This window comes from Topomyia yanbarensis, chromosome 3 (genome assembly GCF_030247195.1).
Source record: "Topomyia yanbarensis strain Yona2022 chromosome 3, ASM3024719v1, whole genome shotgun sequence".
In the NCBI taxonomy this organism is placed as follows: domain Eukaryota; kingdom Metazoa; phylum Arthropoda; class Insecta; order Diptera; family Culicidae; genus Topomyia; species Topomyia yanbarensis.
In genome coordinates, this window is record NC_080672.1 from 34,084,516 (window position 1) to 34,101,708 (window position 17,193).

General features: G+C 41.0%; 1 protein-coding gene across 4 annotated transcripts in view; it reads right to left on the reverse strand.

Annotated features, from left to right (window-relative positions):
* LOC131688989 (nephrin) overlaps window positions 1–17,193 on the reverse strand; it is an 837,157-nt gene that overhangs the window by 63,244 nt on the left and 756,720 nt on the right. For all 4 annotated transcript variants that reach the window (XM_058973699.1, XM_058973698.1, XM_058973697.1 and 1 more), the window contains exons 11-15: window positions 4,407–4,560; window positions 4,040–4,177; window positions 3,329–3,493; window positions 3,051–3,194; window positions 2,703–2,837 (exon numbers count right to left, since the gene is read on the reverse strand). In XM_058973699.1, coding sequence (XP_058829682.1) covers window positions 2,703–2,837; window positions 3,051–3,194; window positions 3,329–3,493; window positions 4,040–4,177; window positions 4,407–4,560 — 736 coding nt within the window. The remainder of the gene's footprint in view (window positions 1–2,702; window positions 2,838–3,050; window positions 3,195–3,328; window positions 3,494–4,039; window positions 4,178–4,406; window positions 4,561–17,193) is intronic.

Sequence of the window (17,193 nt, forward strand, 5' to 3'; positions counted from 1 at the left end):
CATAAAATCCATAAAGTTTACAAGAGCCTACAACATAAAATTATACGAATCCACAAGGGTCCAAGAGAACTAAAAATAATTCGGTAAGAGTTTTCATGAGTTCGAAAGATCCAGAGGAATTCGCAAGATTCTAAAAAAGATCACAAGAGTTTATACAACTTCGCAAGAGTTCAAAAGAACTAAAAGGAGCTAGCTAGCACAAGGATCCCCAAGAATTCAGAAGAACTTCAGAAAAGTCCACAATGATTCACTATAAATAAACAAAATCGCACAATGAACTAAAAAAGTAGAGCAAATACCACAAGTGTCTACAAGAGTGTCCAACAGTGTCTAAAATTACGCAAGGGGTCTCGAGGGTTCCTAGTGAGTTCACCGAAGTCCACATGAGTCTTCAACAGCTCACGAGAGTCTTTAGTCTACATGAATTCCCAAAAACCAATAAGAGTTACCAAGTGTCTACAAATGTCCACAAGATTCCACAAGCAGTCAGAAGAATTAACATAACTGCGGATCAGTCCACAATGATCCACATTAAACAAACAAAACTAATTATCCACAAAATTGGAGCAGATACCACAAGTATCCACAAGTGTATCTAATAGTTTCAAAAAGTTCGCAACAGGTCTCCTAAAGATCAAAAGAGTCTTCAAAAGTTTACGAGAGTACATAATCCATTCCCAAAAACCAACAAGAGTAGCTAGTGTTCACAAGTGACTACAAGAGTCCACAAGAATCCAGAAGAATAAAAAAGACTTCAGAAGAGTTAACAATGATCCACAATAACCAAACAGAAGTTCCACAATTAAGTGCAAAAGTACAGCATGTACCTCAAATATCCACAAGGAAAGCCCACAAGAAATTGTAAAGGTTTCAAGGAGTCTACGAGAGCCCAAAAGTTTTCACAAAATTCCCCAAAATTTGAAGTGAGTTTAAAGCAGTTAACAACTCTCGAGTCCCCAAGAATTTGCGAGAGACCTATGAACTCAAACGAATTCACAAGAATCCTTAATGGATCACTAGAAATAAGAGTCCGCAATAGTTTCATAAGTCTACAAGAGCACACAAGAGTTCGCTGGAGTCCAGAATACCTGTACCTTTAATCTGTAAACATTCACAAAAGACCGCATATATACGAATCTACAAGAGTTCGGAAGAGCTAAAAAAGTTTTTAATAGCTCGCAAGGGTTTTCAAGAGTCTAAAGGATCCAAAAATATCCATAAAGGTCCACAAAAGACCACATGAGCTTATATGGGTCCACGAAAGTCAAAAAGAAATCAGAAAACTAAGCTTCACACGTGTCCATAAATCCTCCAGGAATTCAGACGAGTTCACAGGACTTCAGTAGCGTTCACAATACACAAAAAAAAATTCATGATTAACTACAGAAGTACAGCAGATGCTACAAGTATCAAGAGTTTCTAAAAGTCCACAGGAGACCTCAATTGGTTTATGACGTCTATCAGGGCCAACAGACCAAGTCCAAATTCATGAGCCCATTTCCACGAGCCTAAATCCAAGTCCAAGTAACAGAGCACTAGTCCGAATCCAGGAGAGCTACTCCAGTTTCAGTCTAATTCCACGTCCCAACTCTAAAAGGAACAGTTCATATCCATGAGCTCAAGTCCAAAAACCCAATAACAAGTTCAAAAGCCCAAATCCAAGTCTAAGAGGTCAAGTTGAAACTAGAGATCTAAGCCTTTTAGTTCAAGTCTAGGAGACTCACTCCAAGTCCACGAATCGTTGACCAAGTCCAAGAGCCCTCGTTCAACCAATGCCTAGTCGAATTCCACATCCAAGTCCAAGAGTGCAAGTTTAATTCCAGGAGTCCAAAACAAAGTCCCAAAACCCCAATTTAAACCAAAAAGCCCCAGTTCTAGCTCAGGAACTGAAGTTCAAATCAAAGTCCAAGTCCAAGTCCAAATTCAAGTCTAAGTCCACTCCAAATCGTAGATAAAGTTAAAAATCCAAGCCAAGTTTGAGTTCAAGTTAAATTTTTTTCGCGCTTTTCCTTCCCGATTACGTAAATGGTAGACGTTGTTCAGTTTAAATCCTGCAGCGTCTACACATTGGACTAAATAATCAATTTGTTCAATTTGTTGTTGCTTTGGATGCAACCTGCATTCGTTACAATTTTAGGCAAATTGCTTTAAACATGTTTGCACCAAAACTAATCAAATCTATAAAAATAGTTACATAATATATCAAACGCTGATACGTCGTTACCCGTACGCTTTTTTTTAATAAAAATCACTCACATCAACTCCAAGTAAGCCCAATCACCCAAAAACGTTTCATCCCGGCATCCGCTGAATAAATCCCCCACCCTGCAGTACTGCCTAAAGCACATATTAATTCTCGTTCCCCCACCCAAACAAAAAAACTAGCGAATCACGATGAAAAATTGAACCACCAAGGAAAAATTTAATCCCATCAAATCTCGGAGCATACCGCCTGGATTGCGGCATATAAGTCACACTAAAGCATCCTTCCCAGGGCCCCCATGCGAAAGATGAATCATGTAGGTTCCCATTCCTAGCCCACACCAACCACCCAGCAAACGTCTCCATCGCCCGTTCGCGTTCGCTGCTCGATTGAACCGACACACGCCTTGCTCTGGTAGTAGGGACTAGATATGGTTGAGGAATCGGCCGAAGACATCCAGCCAGTTCAGCCCGCGCCAGCCAGCCCTGCATTTACTTACATTCGACCACGACTGTGATATTAATCATTGCCGAGCCCTGGGAGTTGACGGCTTCGCACGTGTAGATTCCGGCGTCGTTCCGCGTCAGCTTGGTAATGTTTAGGATCGGCCCCTCGGAGACGATCCGTTGGACACCTGTAGTTTTTTTCCCGGTGTTTTCCGTTTTACGTGAGCGAGGATGTTGTTGTTGTTGGTACAGGTTAAAAATAGATAACAGAAAGGATTATGTGGTGAATTAATCGACGGCGATTAGTGCTAATGGGGGGCTTCCGCAAAGTTATTTTCGACCAGTCCGTGTTTGCCAGTGCGGAAGCCTCGTCAATGTTGGAATGCGCGAGCAGTACTTACCGGAAGATAGAATCGGTAGGCCATCTTTAGTCCAGGTATATGCAATGGACATGGGATTTCCGTTGGCAACCATGGCAACCGTGAGGGATTCGCCTTCTACGCCTACGGCGGTAGACGATGGGGGCGGTGAAAATTTGGGCGGATCTGTTGAACGAGAAAATTGTTTGAGTGATTTTAGTGGTTGCCAGGGTACGAAACTTTTCGCAGAAAAGTTTGGTAACTTGAGTACCGCCACCGTTTTCGGCGGATATGTGGACAAAGAAGAAATCCTGACGTACATAGTACTTGCAAATTGACTGCCTCGTGTACGCTGCGCTGTAATGCCTCGTTCGTGCTCTGACACGTATAGACGTTTCCGTTCATATCCTGGGTGATGTTTACCTTCAGCTCCAGCGACGATACGGTGCCTCCCCACAAGCCCGGCTTGGATGCATTATTTATGCCTAACGAAAAGCGAGAAAGGGAAAATGAAATGGTTAGACGGCGTGTGCATCGGATAGCTGCAGTTTACAGAGGTCCCCCACACCGAAACCGGATGGGATGAAACGGTTTGGACATATGTGAACGATTTCCGGTCGAACTGTAGCTAGGCGTGTTGAGCAAAAGCAACCGAAAGCTAATTCGATTTGGCTGGCAATAGCGACACGATACTGGCAACAACGACCTGACAGTAGCAGTAAATGAAGCAATCTTGAATTCCCAACGACAGTCGATACGTGTCACATTTAGTGGTGACTCTGCACGTCTCTGTGCTTCCCGGAACGAACGGTTCCGGGTGTACAGTACATGTGCCTAAGTTCTACTAATTCTCGCCCCGGTTGTTGCGCTAGTTCATCTACATCGCACTTCCATTGCATCACATCCAATTTCACTTGCGGTCTTCTGCCTGCTGGCTGAGAATAACATTCCCCCCCCACCAACCCACAAGCACGGTGTGGCCTACCGAGTGAGAATGCCATCAGTTCCGGGCTGGTCCCATATGAACTTACCTTGTACTGCAATTCCATCGCGCCACCACGAAATTTTCGCTGGTGGATTACTGGAGCTCGAGTCGCAGATTAGCGTTGCTTCGATACCTGGCTTCAGCTCCGGAGGATCAATCGTTATCTTCACCGTCTCCGGGGAAACTGCAAATATAAGCGAGCGAATCAACATTCGAGTACATACGGATGCAAATAGCGAGAAAGGGTAGGAGAGTAAACCTCACAAAGCATTAAGCAAATTGCGGGATTAAATTTGCGGGAAAGCGTTTCTGAGTCGCGCGTTGGATGCGAAAATATTCCGTCAGCAGTATGCGAGGAATTGAAAAAAAAACGACTCGTTGCTGTCCGAATCTGGGAAATCTGTGATACTTACAGTGTACGCTAAGTGTTTTCGTTTCGAACAGTGGAATTTCGGTGGCCGAGTTCTGGGCTTCGCAGCGATATCGGGCCTGATTGTCGGTGACGTTCGCCAGGATGGTGAGCTCGGCGGAGACCGATTTGTCGACCGTTTTGATGACGGAATTTATCTGGAAAAAATGGTTTAAAGTTATTTGAATGCTTGCAGTTGCTTATTATTCGAGAAGATGAGCTGTTCTCACTTCATATGAAAATCAAATTTATTGTGACGCACTTCCGACTGAAATACAATTGATTAAAGCTCCATCGGTATTCTGCCCAGAATTCTGATGGAATACTTATCAATATTCAGATTCTGATCTTTTTCGGGATCCTTCTTAGGATTCTGAGGCAATCCTTCTTGTTAGAAAAATTTCGCCAAAAAATTTCATCTTGATAGGAGGTTAAAATGCATTACAAACCTGAGCAGGAATCTACAATAAATTTTCGGAAAAATTAAGAACGCCATTCCTCCAGAATACTATCTATAGTTATGTTTTGATTCTTAGCGAGGTCACTGAGAAGAACTCTACCAGCATCCTAAGAAATTTCCTCTAGATTCTGGAAGTAGTCTTGCGGATTTCATAACAATCCATGGGAGAATTCCCATAGTATTCTACGAGAGCACCCGTACCAGTGTGGCCACTTGTGCATGAAGTCAGATCGGTAGATTTTAAAATTAACCCACCAATTCCGAAAATATTTGAGGAACTATGATATGTAAATTTTAAGTTTATTATTTGATACTAATTGCTGTACCGATTTGGTACCTTGGAATTAGTTTCATTTTCTCGTGTTAATAAATAGCATAAATTGAACCTTTGGGGCGTTGCTTCAATAAGTTAAATTAAAATTTTTGCCGTTTTATAAAAGGAAGTAGTTAATATTTTTTTCTTTGGACTAAGCATTTGATTTTCTGTTTTCACAAAAAATATCAAGTTACGAAACATCATAATTATGAGCGAGGTCTTTTCATGATGAGTTCGGTTACTCTTCTTTATATTATCGCCACGTCATGACTTTATTAGATTTGCACACTGTTCTTTACATACAAAAGAACGAACATCGATTCTGTATTATGATGGGGTGGTGAACGGAGAGATCAGTAATTTGTTCTTTCGGAGCGCGATAGAGAGAAACTAGTGTTGACTGATGCTGAATGCGAAAAGAACTGTGCTGTCCCACCTCTAAACAGCAATAACACCAGAAAGATCCCACATCCTGAGTCCCACATTAGCCAAAATTTGCATATTTAATATTTCTATAAAATAGTAGATCAACGACGGGTTCCGACCAGTATCACGAATAGGAACATTGGGTGTTCTACTTCAAGCTGTGCTCGATGTCTCGAAAACCCTTGCCACGTGCTCGATGTCTCGGAAACCCTTGCCACAAACGCATAGTTTAGTGTCTCGTTCGAGATTGAGGCAGAACAAGTCATCAAAACTTCCAATTAACAATGGATTTATAACCTCGCGTTGGATGAGCAGATGCGAAGGGATATCTCTGAAATGGAAGTGACAGCTCGGACGATACGCAAACAACGATACTGTATTTCTTCCATGTTGATAATGTGAGTGTTCGCGGCAGAATGGAGACAGTAGCTCCTATGTTCTATTACTGACAGTATCGTTATTTGATTCAACCTTTTGTAAGTTTCCCAACCAAGAACAAACTAATGTGCCAAGAATCCTTTGTTGACATTTAGTCAAATGTCCACGAGACCTAATCCAAATCAAGTGCATTCAGAGTCAAACGATATTTATTGATGCTATTCACGTAGAAATTGTAAAGAGGGTGGCTTAAACAAGAGCCTTATGGAAAACTCTTGTAGACAATTTAAGAAGTTGCCGTATCGCCATGCTACTACTTCACGAATAGTTGTTTAGGATTGGTTAAAGTGTATAACAGTGAAGCTTTTCCGACAAAACATTACATGTTACTTATTGACCAACAATATATTTACCATTTGCTCATTGGAGCGTATGCCAGATGAATTTCTATTGAAAGGAGAGCAAAACAATCGTTCGTTTCCTTGCCATGGCGAAAGGCAAATTTAGTTTCTGATAAGCCGTTTGGCTTAACCAAATTGTCTAGGCGTAATAGAATAGCATTTCAATCGGCCGATACGAATTGTGGTTATCCCGGTTTATGGATAAGGATCACTGTTACTTGTTACACTGTTACTGTTAATAACCACGGGATTGGAGCCCGTGGCTATTGTTTGAATTCAATACTCGATAATATTGGATCAGGCCATGGGTTCGACAAATTGAGTTTAGTGCTATCTGACTCGAGAACATTATTTTTCCATGAAGTGCACCATTCCCATCTATAAATGTGGGTCAAGTGACAAGTCGCGCCAAATTTCCTGTATAGCAGTGCAGTACCGGCATACCTTTTATGTAAAGTCAAAAGTCCATCGCGTCTGATATTACTTGTTTTCGTTCGATTTTTTTCGAACGCGTAACCAAAACAGTTGAATAGCAAAATATTTCAGAAGGCGTTCAGTTTGAAAAAATCCAATCTTTGTTTCATTTGCCAGACGATTTCTGCCTATTATTTTGTTGCAATTTCGTACAAACAAAATGGCACGCGCCTATTGCTCAAGTGCGAGACCTGCACCAAAGTTTACAACCTCATCCAGGTTTGCTGAAGAACGTACCTTTAGTTGTTCTCTCTTGCGTCATTCTACCAACATGCTCGGTTAACTGTAGCCTATAGAGCTATATAAGCTTTGCGATGTAAGCATGTTTGTACACATTACTTATTCGATAACCTGTCTCCTTCAACGAACACGTCTTATGTACAGAGCAACAGGGAGTATCAGCGTTATGTATGGGGGAAGTTTGTGCACGTCCGCACACTACAGAATTAAGGCTGAATACACAAACCGTAGGTAGCCGAAAACCACTATTTAGCTCACGGCTATCTTCATCTTCAGTAAGCTCATTGACAACCGCATGCATTTCTACCTCATAATCAACAACTTACGGATGGCTCAGTTCTCTAATAGTTACCATTTACGTTATTCTATCAAAGTTTATTTTTGAAAATCTCTCTTTTAAAAAGCACAAAAGTAGCTTCCACTGCTCTGCGATCGACTCCACTGGTATCTATGTCGTTCGGAAGCCAAGCAGCGTGTAAGATCTCGTGATGATTGTACCATTCCTTTGCACACCAGGTGTTGGTATCGCACTCATGAACAGCAAATCAGGAAGTGCATCGCTCTGCTGCAATACAACTAATGTCACACGCGAATCGATAGTCCTTTTGGGCAATTGGAATGCTTGATTTTGACCCATCCAGCGTTATACGAACCACTCTATTCAGTTTGTCGGAAAGCCATGTTCAATTATTATCTGCCACTACAGTTTGTTTCGTTGCACTTAATCGTACGCCAACACCGCCAAGGAAAAGGCAAGGATTAAAGCACAGTCGTAACCCGCAAAAATAAGTAGCAGATGGAAACATCCGACCACCGTAGGACACTATCTGCACACCGATATGAGAAAAACCAATTACACTGCTAACATTCCGATAATATCCATGATACGTCGCATTAATGCATTAAACGAAGTATTCTATTTCGAAATCAATTCGGCAATTCGGAAATATATAAGACGCACGGCTCACAGTATGCTTTCTCATCTCATACAGATCAGAAGTCGAAAGCGCACCGCTTGCGAACCGCATAGAAACAAAAAATACTACCCGCGCCGCTCCCTACAAACACTTTATATACAGACTTGCGGAGATAAAAACAGTTAAACTAGCAACCATGAATGTAAACTGGCATCACGGAAGATCCCATAAGGTTTGCATGGGTTCCCTCTTGTACTTCCCCTCTCAAAACTGTCATGCTCGTTTATCTGCATATTTTGGCAGTCCATTTGGCTGCAATTTTTGACACTTCCATAGTCTGTTTACTTTGCGATTCACCTTTCCCATACTCGTTTTGACCTACATTGCCCGAGGTGGAACAGTTGATAAAGGTGAAAAATGGAACTTGTGCTTACAAAAGTGTCACACATCCTGGGTACACCCATACGTGCCAGTTGTGTAACCAAACGACACACTACAGTAAGCCATGCGCCGAAACAACTAAAGAAGATACACCTACTACAACCAATACTACCGAACAACCTTCGACAACTGCTGATACGCCACAGACAGACGACCAGAACAAAATGCCGCGCAAACAATATACTCAAACCAATTGCCAACATACCTAGGGAAGTAATAAAGTAAAAATAATAAAGGAGGTACCAGTGTCACTCGAAAACGCAAAAATCACCAAACATTTAACGGCGAAAATCAAAGCTGTACTAGTGACATTGACATGGACGCAACACGAGCAAGAGAGAAGGCCTTCAGAACGATCAGTAAGCAGCAGAGGGTAAACTTGATCATTGCTCACAAATGAGAGAGAATTGTAATTTATTGTACATTGTATCAAAAGAATATAATATAATGAATAAGATGGGTTGTATAGTCGATTGAAAGAATTTTCTCTAATAGTATTTCTATCAACACTAATACTTTTATTGCACGTTCTGCAAAAAAAGAATATTTCTTTACTTTGCACGATCGGTAGCCACTGACAGGTCCGATGGTCGGCGCACATTTAGACATAAACAACGCCTTTGAGAGATACCTTGTTTCGTCTGGGATTCGAATTCGATTATAATCATTCCCAGCTGAATTGGAATTCTAAATGGAACATGACATCTCTTTGCTATTCTAGTCTCTTTAGGACTCGCTAAATTGACATCAATTTTTGTTTATAATCCGTACACAATTGAATTAATTCGATTGTTTTCCGCATGATATTAATGTGTTTAATATACTCAGTGTAATGTCAGTTTGACCTCCAGCCAGGGATGCCAGAAGACATGTGAAAATTTGTGGACAATTTTTACATTTTCAAGATATTTTTTTCGGAATTTTGGCAGATTTCTGGCAACAGCAACCAATTTGCCGCTAAGACTGAAAATGTCAGACAGACTGAAAAATTAAGTAAAATAAGGAATACACATTAGGTTTTCGAACAAATGCAAACTTGTAGTGTTATGGACACCATCAGCATTAGGGTACGGATTTTAAGTTTCTGATGATACCGGACAGTTTCCGTAGTTCTATTTTTGATGGACTCAAGGATATAATTATTGAATTGAATAATATGGAAGATAGTCAATTTAGAATCACAAATTGATCATTCTTTCTTTCATGAACTGTTCATCAAGGCACATAATTTCTGATTGGGCAATTGTACCATGCATGTAGGCAAGAACTTACATAAGTTACTGTGCGTTATTCATACCGTAGTACATACCGTAATACAATTGAACCTATTTTAGTTATGTGCGGTAAGTACTCAGTACGTACGTTGCGAAATTAACACAAGTTTAGTTTCCGCATGCCAAAGATTCGATCTGCTTCTTTTATTTGAGCAAATATTTCTTCAAGTACATACAGCAGAACAAAATATTGATCGAGTTTGATCAGCTAATTCTACAACATAAAAAAGTCCAAATTTACAGACACTTTATACACAGACTTGTGGAGACAGAACCAGTCAAACTAGCAATAATGGATATCTAATGACATCACAGAAGATCCCATGCGCATTGCATGGGCTCTTTCCTTCTTACTCCCCCTCACAATACCCTCATGCTCGCTTGGCTGCATTTTTTGACACTTCGATAGTCTGTGTATAAAGTGTCTGTAGTTCAAACAGTCACGCTCTTACCACCCGAGGCTATCACCGCCAAAAAACATCGTCCATTATGCCTAACGTCTTTACGCCTAACGTCTTTAATGCCTATCGTCAGACTTCCCATAAACATCGACGGGTTTGTACCTGTGCACAAAATTTCGTGCACGCGTTCAACCCCAAACATGCTTCGTCTCGATGTATAGGTTCGCCTCGAACATCGAACCCAAGCAAATGATGTGCAAACTCCAGTTCAAACAGTTGTGTACGTACACCCGGTGCGTAGACGAGAACGATTCGCACAAGGCAAAAAGAGTCAACGCAAGTGATGATGAGAATGAGAAAGATAAAATTGGTGCCACGAATCTATGTGTACGCACACCGTGTACGTACATGGGGTTAGGATGTGCAGACAAACATGTACACGTGTTTTGGTACAAAGTTTGTACACGAAGGGTGGGTTTAATATGAACACAGAACCAGAGCGAACATTGTGTACGATGTTCATTTGGGAAGACAGCTTATCGTACGTATGCCGAACGTCCGTATGCTTAATGGGGCACACCTGAGAAAATTGTACTTGGTAGTTCGGATATCTTTACCAAATGCGCCACTGTTGCCTTTTCTTTCAGTAGCTGAGTTCGACCACTGAGAACTATGTCAGTTCTCAGTGGTCGAACTCAGCTACTGAAAGAAAAGGCAACAGTGGCGCATTTGGTAAAGATATCCGAACTACCAAGTACAATTTTCTCAGGTGTGCCCCATTAAGCATACGGACGTTCGGCATACGTACGATAAGCTGTCTAAGTTTTATTTCTTACACAAGTTGAAAACTTGACTTGTATGTCACAAGTCAAGTTTTCAACTTGTGTAAGAAATAAAACTGTCGCTTTGAAATGACAACAGCAAGTAGCAACTTGCCACTGGTCGGCGCTTCGATCGACCAGCAATCGCGATATGGGACTTGTATGCAAACTTGGATACAATGGAGATTCACGCATGCGAACCTGTATACGATGGTGATTTTCAACGTATTTTCATTTAAATGTTTACACAGGTTTTTCGGGAAAGTTTGTTCTAGCTTATATGACTATTCTCTGTGGTTCGACTGAATTGACATCACATAGAGATTTCAAAACGTTTTACATAATTAGGCAATCCATGAGATGTCTGTTTGACAATTTAGTGGTGGATTTTGTTAACAAGTTTATTTTGCTTTATTCCTGTGAACAGAAAAACCCGTCCGACAAAAATCTTTCGTTAGATTGATTCGTTTGATGTTGGATTGAAACAACGGTTTTGTCGGACATCGCGCCCACCGGAGTAATGTTAGAAAAAAATAGACAAGAAATAATCAGATGATCAAAAACGTTTCATGGATTGTCTAATTACACCTCTACCCAGTCAAACTATAAAGGAACCGGTTCGGACTTCAGAATGGATCGCAGTTCAAAAGCAATAATTGATTGAGTCGGAATCGGTTGTTCCATTTAAGCTGGAATCCATACTAAATCCATTTAGGATTCCGAATGGGTTTACGGGGTACTTGGAATTGGCTGGCGTGGCGGTGTTATTGTTTTAATAATTTTAATGTCAGTTCATTGTTATTGTAGGAAAAACATGCGAAAAGATTATGGGTTTTTACGCGCATTCAAGGTCTGCTTCTGAAGTGAACCTTGAAATGGGCTTTTCCCATACAACAACATTAAATTTCATGTAGACCAACATGGGTCAGATGAAAAATGGAAATAAATAAATAAATAAATAAATAAATATATATTTGTTCATACATTTACACTAGTTTTATTAATATATTTGTTCGATCATGGATTTCTGTTCTCTATGGTTTCTCGTATTTTGAGGGTCAAAAATGTCTGAGTCCATGTAACCAAGCTCTTTGAGCTGTCAGAAAAGTGAGGGTAAACAGTTTCATGCAATGCAATGTTCCATACAACATTACCTCACTTTTACGGCAGTTCGAAGAGCTTGTACACATTTACTAAGATTATATTTTGATTTCAACACAGTGCAAACAAGTTGGATTCGAGTTGCTTTTGAAACATTAAATTCTAACACGTTGTAAACAAGCTCACTGAACTGTAATTTTTTTCTTTTCCTTGTCTCATTATGCAAGCACTGAGAACTGACATACAAGTAAAGTTTTTAAATTGTGAGAGAAATAAAACTGATGCTTTGAAATGACAATGCTGTTCAGCAAGTACCAACTTGCCACTGGCTGGCGCTACGATCGGCTAGAAATACGGGCCTTGAGCTTGAGCTTGTGCGACCAGCCCTGGCTGCTACTCCGTTATCGATGTGGACTAGCTGAAGTTGCACAGAGAATAAGTAGATAATTATGCTTGGGAGTAGCGAAACATCTTTCAATGTGCAACTCCTGGTAATCCTAAAGTATTGGTCAATACCGGCGCCGGCTAGGCCCGAACGTAGATAAAGGAGGGAAAGGGAAGGGAATGGTTAGTCCGATACTCGCTTTTGCTAGAGGCCGTATATACTACTGCATATTCTACAAGTATCACAGGAGGAGGATATTTTTGTAAGTAAGAGTATAGAAGTTGGATCACTTCTTCTTTACCGACGCCAGAGAGATGACTTCACTATCTGGACTAGATATCGATCCACCAAACTCATAGACCGGGGACCAACGGCTTTACTTCCCTTCCGAAGGAAGACGTGACCACAGATTTTTCACCTCAGAAAAATCTCAACGACCTCGGCTGGAATTGATCCCAGGCAAATTGGAATGAATGACGGTCACGCTTACCACTCAACCACCGGCGCCGTCATAAATCCTAATACGGGCCTTGGATACAATGGTGATTCACGCATGCGAACTTGTATGCGATGGTGATTTTCAACGTATTTTCATTCAAATGTTTACACAAGTTTTTCGGAAAAAGTTGGTTCTAGCTTATATATCCGTTCTCAGTGATGCGAGGTTTCCTAGACGGAAAAATGACATCACTCAAAGGATATGTTCTTTCAACTTAATTTCAGATAGTTTTGAGTGTTGTATGCTGTGTAGGTAATATCCTGGTTAACCTTCTGCCACTCGCGCTAGTGTACTGAGTGTACGCCACTCTGAAAATCTAGGGGGGGCCTTAGGGCACCAGCGGTTGCTCGTTTAGTGAACCATTTGCGCGACCTCCGGAGCGTTTACAATAAGGCGACAGGCGGACGAACACATGATCAGAAACGTAATTGTCAGTTTGTTGGCTGATTTTTTTTTAATTTGAAGGTCTGAGATAAAAAGTTGAGATTTGAAAACAATACGAGTGTCTTCGTAAGGACACCCACAGTAGATGCATATGAATATTGAAATATAAGAGAATTTTTCCAATGTAAAAATCCTTTTTTACAATCGTGCTAGAAACAAATAAAACACATAACAATAAAAGACACATCCATAATCTCATAAAATAAAAGAAAAACCCGGCTCTCACCGTTTCTGGAAAAAACAAAAGCCATACCGAATAAAATGCGAGAAAATGATGGCACCTTCAACTTCTCCCAACAAACCATATCACCGCTCTATTTCGACAACCCGCCCCACAACAGGACATATATTTTTAATTTATCTCTTTTCACCCATAAAAATGTTCAGCAATAAAATAAACAATACACTCGTTTCCGTTATTATGGCGAAATCAATACCCTAAGAGCACTGACGCCTTCCTCCCCGAGCAGTATTAGACGATGACCTCATACCCCCCACGTCCCGATTCCCATACTGCATCCGAACGAAGAAAGGTCTCTTTGCTGCTTTATTATCCTGTCGATTCTATAAGCATCGTTTCCGGCGCAAAAATCCGTTTTTCCGGACGTAGTCGAGCGATATAAAATGCAATAAAAAAAGCAGTAGTATATGCGCGGCGGTGTTGGCTGCTGGTATAAATGATTTTCTGCTCGTTGCATATTCACATGTAGGTACCCTTAGGTATTGGACACTTCCCCAACAAGGAGCGAGCCATTTTATAGTGTTCACCTATGCGAGCTGTGATGAAAGCGGGGAAGATTCTAGGTTGGGGCGCAACGCGTTAAAAATAGCTCTAGCAGAATAAGCCATTTTTCCGTCAGCGATTTGTACTGACGGGGGAGGGAGGTTGGAGGAAAAAGAAATTGACCTAATTTCAAAAGTTTTATTGAGATTCGTCGATATAAAAGAAGGATCAGTATGGACCCAATGATATGGTAATTTGCAACGTGGATTATATGGGGTGCTTGGCGGGTATCGTAAAGGAGAATCCTCGAAGCAAAGTGTTGGAATGGAGTTTATAGCCGTTGTTGAACCGGAAACTGCTTTTGATCGTTGCAGGAATTGATATATGGAGTGGCCGTTTTACGATCTGATTTCTGAGTTCGACGATTCGGGTTTGTTTCTCGTTGAATAAATTCGACGTTGAAAGGTTACTGAATGCAATGCTCGTTACTTTTACCACGAACAATATGGCGGAACCATGTGAAATGCATCGTGCATGCATTTGACTGTTTATGTCATAGGTTGAATATAAAGGATGAGTCGAAAATTAAATCAAAATTTGACAGTAACTCAGTATGTGTATTTAGTTTACCTATCATACATCGGCTAAATTTGACGATGAGTGTGAATAAATTACTCGACATTTGCGATTTACGCCCCTCTTCAAAGCCTGTACAGTCGTTTCAATTACATTTTCTGTTTTTTCTACTTACACAACATTTCATTTGTATTTGGACTTCCGAAGTTCACGATTCATCATGGACCGATAGCTTTCGATCGGATTGAGTACAGGACAGTTTGATAGGTTCATGTCTTTCGGTACAAAATCCATAGAATTAGCAACAACACTCCAGTCTGGTTTTGGAGTAGTATCATGAAACCAAGTCGAGTCAAACCCCGTTCTAGGAGACACACAGTTTTGTAAAGCTCACCGTTTATGGTGCCTTTGTTCACGAATGGTTCACTACGTTTCCCACAAGCGCATACGGCTTGCCTAATCAGGAGTTTCGAAGCGAATTTTGACAGCTTCTTAAGTTCGGATCGGGCATCCACTGATCTTTGTCTGTGAAACTTGTACCGCCTCGTAAACTGCGCAAAATCTGCGTATAGCTTCTGGGCGCGCGTTTTGATGATAATTTGCTGGCGCTCGTCCCGATTTGGGATGTTCGAAACCCTGTACGTACAGTCTACTTTCTACTTCTGCCGCAGTCAGACGTACAATCGAGCCAAGTGAACAACAGGCCTCTCGATCTAGTGTGCATTGTCTCGAGAACAAAGGAAATATTGGATTATTCTTGTCATCATGAGTAAAGTTGACGAAAAAGCTCTACTCCGACCCAACGCTGCGGTCGTTGACTTTAAATTTTGTCTAAAACGACCGAGTTTTAGTGAAGTGGAATACCTTCTGAAGGTAAAAATGCAACTTAGGCTTGCGGAAGTCTTGTACCTTCAGTACCATCATCTTCGCAATGTAGTGTTAATATCATTCAACACATTAGCACAAGCCGAGCGTTTCGTTTTGAAGAACAATTTAAAACACGTGGTTGAAAGTGACAACGTTGGAATTAAGATTCCCGTATACATTGAGAATGATTATATAGATGTAAGGTTATATGACCTATCACCTCGTACCCCTCCTGAGCCAATTGCAAAATGCATGTCGCAATACGGAGAAGTAGAATCCGTTACACCTGATACTTGGAGAAACTTCTTCCCGGGTACACCTAACGGCGTTTTTGTAGTGAGGATGCGGGTTGAAAGGCCTATACCCTCCTATTTGGCAATAAAACTCAATACTCATGGAACTACAATTATGCAAACTACACTATGCACCCATGAGGGGCAAACTCCTACGTGCAAGTATTGTAATCAGACAGCTCATCATGGACAACCTTGCGTGGAAGATGCAGAGGAAAATGCATCTCAACCGATTGCCAACTCATCTACGGCAAACCAACCTAAAACAGAGTTTTCAATACCAATGCCTGAACCACAAACGGTGGCCAAATTTGTAGCAGCTGTTCAGAGCATAATGACAACCGCAAAAGAATCATCCAGCACCCCAAAAGCAACTGTAAGCAACATCGGCAACGAATGCAGTAACAATGACGACGGATTTACACTGATCAACAATAAGTGCAAGAAGCAAGGGAGAACATCTGATCCCGGACACCAAGCCAGCTTCGACCGGGACGTGAAAAACAAGAGAGAATTAAATGACCCCCCTGACGCTGTTTGCCAACAGACCTCGCGAAAGAAGGTCTCCGCTCGCAATAAAAAGTTGCGCGCACGAGATCCAATTAATTAAGTCTTGTTTGTATTTTTTATTTTTACATATATTGTAAACGTATAAAAGATCCACGGCTCCGTTAAGCTACCGCTATGAGCCGTGTCAAATAAACGAATTTAAAAAAAAAAAAAAAAAAACCCTGTACGTTTTCAATCCGGATCCTTTTTTGACCCTCTGGACGAAAGTTTTCGGAACCTCAAGTTTTTTGGCCAGTACACGCGTTGAAATGTTTCCGCTTCAAATTGATAATCATTAGTTTCTCGCTTGTTCTGCGCTGTTTTCGGTTTTCGTCCAGCTGCAGGCTTGTGGTCCACTGTCATCGGTCCCTAGCACCTTTGGAGGACGTTCGAACCGGTCGAATGATGATTATTTATCAGTTATACCAAAGACACTATGCGAGAAGCCAGAATCATTCATGTGAGTGCACAAAACCCTCTCGAGAGCGGTTTGCTCACTGACAACTGCACAACTGAGCGAATGTAAATAATGCACGCCAAAAAGAAACTAGGCGACATTTGGTTTATTTAGGTCTAGTATGAAAAAAAGTTATGCAAATTGAAAGTGTCGCAATAATTATTGACAGGTTAGATGTATTCTACAACAAAACGTATTCAATCTACGTTCTTGCACCGGAAGGTACACCGAGAATCGCATTTTCTACGTTTAATGTTTTACGTTGCTGAAAACGTGAATTCCATATCAACATTTGAATAGGGCTAATAAGATTTGTAAACAAACATTTGTTTTGCTGATTTCTCTTA